This window comes from Fibroporia radiculosa, assembly GCF_000313525.1.
Source record: "Fibroporia radiculosa TFFH 294 genomic supercontigs, scaffold3050, whole genome shotgun sequence".
Classification (NCBI taxonomy): Eukaryota; Fungi; Basidiomycota; class Agaricomycetes; order Polyporales; family Fibroporiaceae; genus Fibroporia; species Fibroporia radiculosa.
In genome coordinates, this window is record NW_012133374.1 from 11,754 (window position 1) to 15,974 (window position 4,221).

A 4,221-nucleotide genomic window follows, 5' to 3' on the forward strand; every position below is an offset into this window, starting at 1 on the left:
CTGCCGTCCAGCTCTTTCTCCATGCGGGGATCGCCCTCGAGGTTAGCACCGTTGTACATGACGGGCGGGACGAGGTAGGAGGAGGAGGGTGGGAAGGTGAGAAGGGGTGGGCCGGGGGAGCGGTGAGCGCATGAGAGGTCTTATCAAGAGCCTACGTCGGGGAGACCATGTGGTTGTTCTCCAAATTTGCATAGATCTATGCGGAGCTAGTCGCGAGCCATCTTTTCTGCCTGTCATAGAGCCGCGCGCTGCCGCTTGCTGGCCTGAGTATCGCATGGCCGATTTCGATCGTAAAATAATTATCCCACCATCGCCGCATCTCCTCCCAGGCACGCCTTGGCTCCCGCTCGCCCGCCATCAGCCCAGGTGCGCACACGACACGAGCACAATCGCGACGAAGTTTGAGAGAGCTGAGGAGACGTGTAGGACTGCAATGCAATGACTGCAACTCGGATCGGCCATCGCTTGCGTTTGCGCCACCCGACGCTCCACGAGGCTCCGTGCCTGGTCTGGTCACCACGCACTCTCGACCTGCCACTGCCAGCGTTGGCATTGCAATCATGGCGCAGCACTGTCCTCCGTCGCCCGCAACGTTGAGCGCCCCCGAAGTCGGGAATTGAAACTCGGATGACCCGAAGACCGACTTGCTCGGCTTGGCCAGACGAGCTGTGCTTCGTCGGACGTCCCGAATGTCCCCGGCCTTGCTGGGTCTTCTGCCGGTCGTTGCTGTAAAAATCCTTGACTGTAAGTTGTCTGCGCCGACAGGCCGAGTGTGGTCTCGGGAGAGTCGCTTTACTTGCAACCCGCGCGTCAATCTGCTGCTGTGAACCGTTGTGATCCGACTGGTCGATCCCGCTGTGACGCCTCACCATTTGCCATCGAGACCTTAGGGCTGCAGGTCCTGCCAATATACCTTGATAGAACACGGAGTCCTCTCTCGATCGATGGCAATCACCCAGGGTCCTTTGGACTGCGACATTTTGGCCGCACCGCATCCGTACTCGCGCCGCGGCACCCCATACCGGCAGGTTCATAAAATTAGCTTCAGGATTCTGCAAAGAACACAACATCCTCTCAGACGACGGCACCCACATGGGAGGACCTCAACCCGAATGATTCGTACGCGTCACTCTCTGCGTCCGCCAATCACTTGAAATATCCCTTCACCGCATCGCCGTCTCGCAGCGCCACATGACCGAGTATGCCATTCCATTCAAATGGCTCCTTGCGAGCTTCCTCTTCATATTTATATCATATGGCGGGAGGCATCGCATCTTGGTGCACGCATGGAGCGCGTCCACACTCGGCGCCCATGTGGCGTTTGTTCCTTCAATTTTCACTCGGGTGCGCGCCCCGCCCGGCTTGCAAACATCCCGGCCCGAAACACGCCTCCCCAGGAACGTCCGACGCCGACATGCACTGATGCGGTCGCAGCAAGCTTGAGCCGCGGCGTTCAATTTATTCTAAGTTAGGGAGCCCCTCAGGTACTTCATGACAGAACAGGCCCAGGGGCATTCAAAGTTGTCTCGCGCGAGTTTTAATCCGATTTTGCATCACCATAAAGTGCCTCCACACTCAGTCGAAACACACCCTAGGCTCTGAATGCGTCCAACGGATGGATAAAGGCCCCTATAAGAGATCAAGTTGGATGACAGTCGTGCTGCGTGGGCAAGCAATCATGCACACTTTACACCATTCGTGCCAAATATTTTGCAAGATACATAGAAAATACCGATGACGTCGAGAATGGGCGCGTGCCTTGGTATGGTAATCGGTATCGAAATCAAGTTAGTGTCGTCAGGCACAAACTCGAACGATCGTGCAGCAAAGTGCTCCCAGAACGTAATTTAATATCTGCTATCGCGACCTGTACGACCCCGGAAGGTAATCTGGATGCTGCTGTACCTGACTTGCCGGTACGATCGCGATCGCGCGGAAGGAGGTTGATTTGACTGCTATACTTTCTCCGATCATTTCCCAGTTTTGAATTTGAGGACGCATTTTCGCTCATGGCATGTACATACTGCGCAGCAGTCGGTATACAGTACGTGGATGGTTCGGGCTCGTAAGTGGATAGCATCTTTTCTGTCGGACGGTGCTGATCAGGAAACCAGGCCGGACGTCCGAATTGTACGAGCGGAGTCACAGGTCCCAACTAAGAGTTATGTCGTGAAACTCAGGAAAGTGTACTGATACCTCATCGACGCCTGATAGGGAGTAATAATGGTGGTTTGGCCAATGGAGAATAGTTGACGGACGTGACGTGGAGATACTCGAACCGGGCCATATAGAATAGCTCTATATGTGACATCCTCACGCTTATCGTCCTTGTGCAGGGAAGAGCTCAATCTGTTTCGTTATCCGCCATAGAATCCGTCATGCTGTAATTACGATACCCGTCGGCCACCACTCGTGCCGCTGACCGCTTGCTTTCCGGCTTCAAGACTGATATAGCGGCGGATAGGCTGTATCTTGGAACCAGAAAATTGGCAGGTAGGAGCAACTCGCTCTTTCACGAGAAAGCTCGGACAGATACTCTAATCTCATCGCGATGATGCTCACTTTTATTGCCTTAGGAATAACTGCAGTCTCCCTGTCGCAACACCCTGGGGGGCAACCTCGCATTTCCAAGCCTCTTTCTCGATAAACCATGTGATATCTTGCTTACGGTGAAGCTGACCGCGCCTTAAGAGCACGAAGTGAGTGTTTGCATACCCAAATTTTCTCGTAATTTTATCAGCTCCCCCGCGCGGTGATCAATCATCGCACAACGCCGTGATATTCCATGCTGTGTGCTCCGCTCTGCACGTTGAATCATACTTTCACACTTGTGAATGAGGAACGACCTCATTTTCCTTAGTTCATCCTTATTCCATCCTTCGCAATGGGAATAATGTGCGTTTTCAGTACGAACGACTACCTAATCCTTTCAACAACACGTTTACAGCGTGCGGCTGCATCTGCAGAGCGGAACGTTGACTATTTCCCATCCTGACGAAGTCGTGATCTGTCACCGGGGGACTAGGCAGCTGCTCGGAAAACTTTGATGAGGCACCCATCTGTGCTGTCGTTCAACCACATGTCGTGCGATTCACGTGAGGATTCCCCCTCGCCCTGACGGTGCGCACCTCTCGCCGGAATTGGTGTAACCAAGGCCGCCGCGGCACGCGACGCGGGATAAAGAATTTCTTGCGGTTGCGAGACTTCCGTTGTCTCTGCTCTGACACTCACGCGATCCCTACACAGTGCAGGATGGACGTGCTCGGATACGTGCATGCAACCAATGCGCTCCGCTCGCTCCTCTGCGCGGGGTCCATGGGTAAGTTTGCGCTCCTCAGTAGAGGCGACCGCGCCCTTGTGCAACGCACGGCCCTCACCAAAATGGCGGTGTACGGGACAACCAAGGCTGCGGCGGACATGGGAATGACGAAGTTCGCCGCACAGCTCGAAAGCGAGCGGGCCCGTGTGAGGTTGCCGTTCACGGTGATCGCGGTGGCGCCAGGGCAAGTGGACGCGTCTGCGACGGCGATGGATATGCGTGAGTGCTCTGTCGCCGCACCCGTACGCTGACTTGCTTCACTCTGTGCCTTTTGGGGTGTAGCCATAGCGCGGCACCGCATAGTGGATGTGATGTGCGCAGCATCGGTGGGTGGGAGCCCGATGGGAATCTCATCGACAGTTGTCTGCTTCTGATCCATCGTTATGCACGACGTCTTGTACATGTGGAGCGATGTGCCTAACTTGATGCGCCAGTATTGTGCTTCCAGAGCTGTCTGCATAATAGGAGGGGAAGGCGGGGGCGTTGCCTAAGAATCGCATCTGCCTACCTTCATGTCTCCCTCCCCATATCACAGGCTCTGCGACATGCATGGCGCATTGCGTAACCACTCAATCTTGACTGAATACTCAGGTTAGCTTTGACTTCTGTGACACGACGACTCTCACAGCCCCTATCTGTGCTATTCCATATGCCCCATGCCCATTTCGGACTGAATCGTTCCTGAGATACCTCTACAGTGCCCGTGTAGGATTTGATGATCTGGGGCTCGGTGCGGGGCTTGGCGTTTGAGCAGTGATCCGATCTGCCAGATACAGTTGAAATACCAGTGCCTTACTGCCATATATTCAGCACTACTTTCCAGTGTGACAGTCTCTCCTTCACTTTTGTCCGTCATTAGATCGCCTAGCAATGTCCTGGAATGCTACGAACACCGTAGGGCC

General features: G+C 54.5%; 1 protein-coding gene across 1 annotated transcript; it reads right to left on the minus strand.

The window, feature by feature from the left end:
- Window positions 1-3,227: 3,227 nt before the first annotated feature.
- Window positions 3,228-3,870, minus strand: FIBRA_04431 (uncharacterized protein; the record flags this gene model as incomplete). The annotated part of the gene is made up of 2 exons (XM_012326231.1): window positions 3,228-3,769; window positions 3,828-3,870. 2 exons carry the CDS (start codon window positions 3,868-3,870, stop codon window positions 3,228-3,230), a joined length of 585 nt encoding a protein of 194 aa, XP_012181621.1.
- Between the last annotated feature and the right edge of the window lie 351 nt (window positions 3,871-4,221).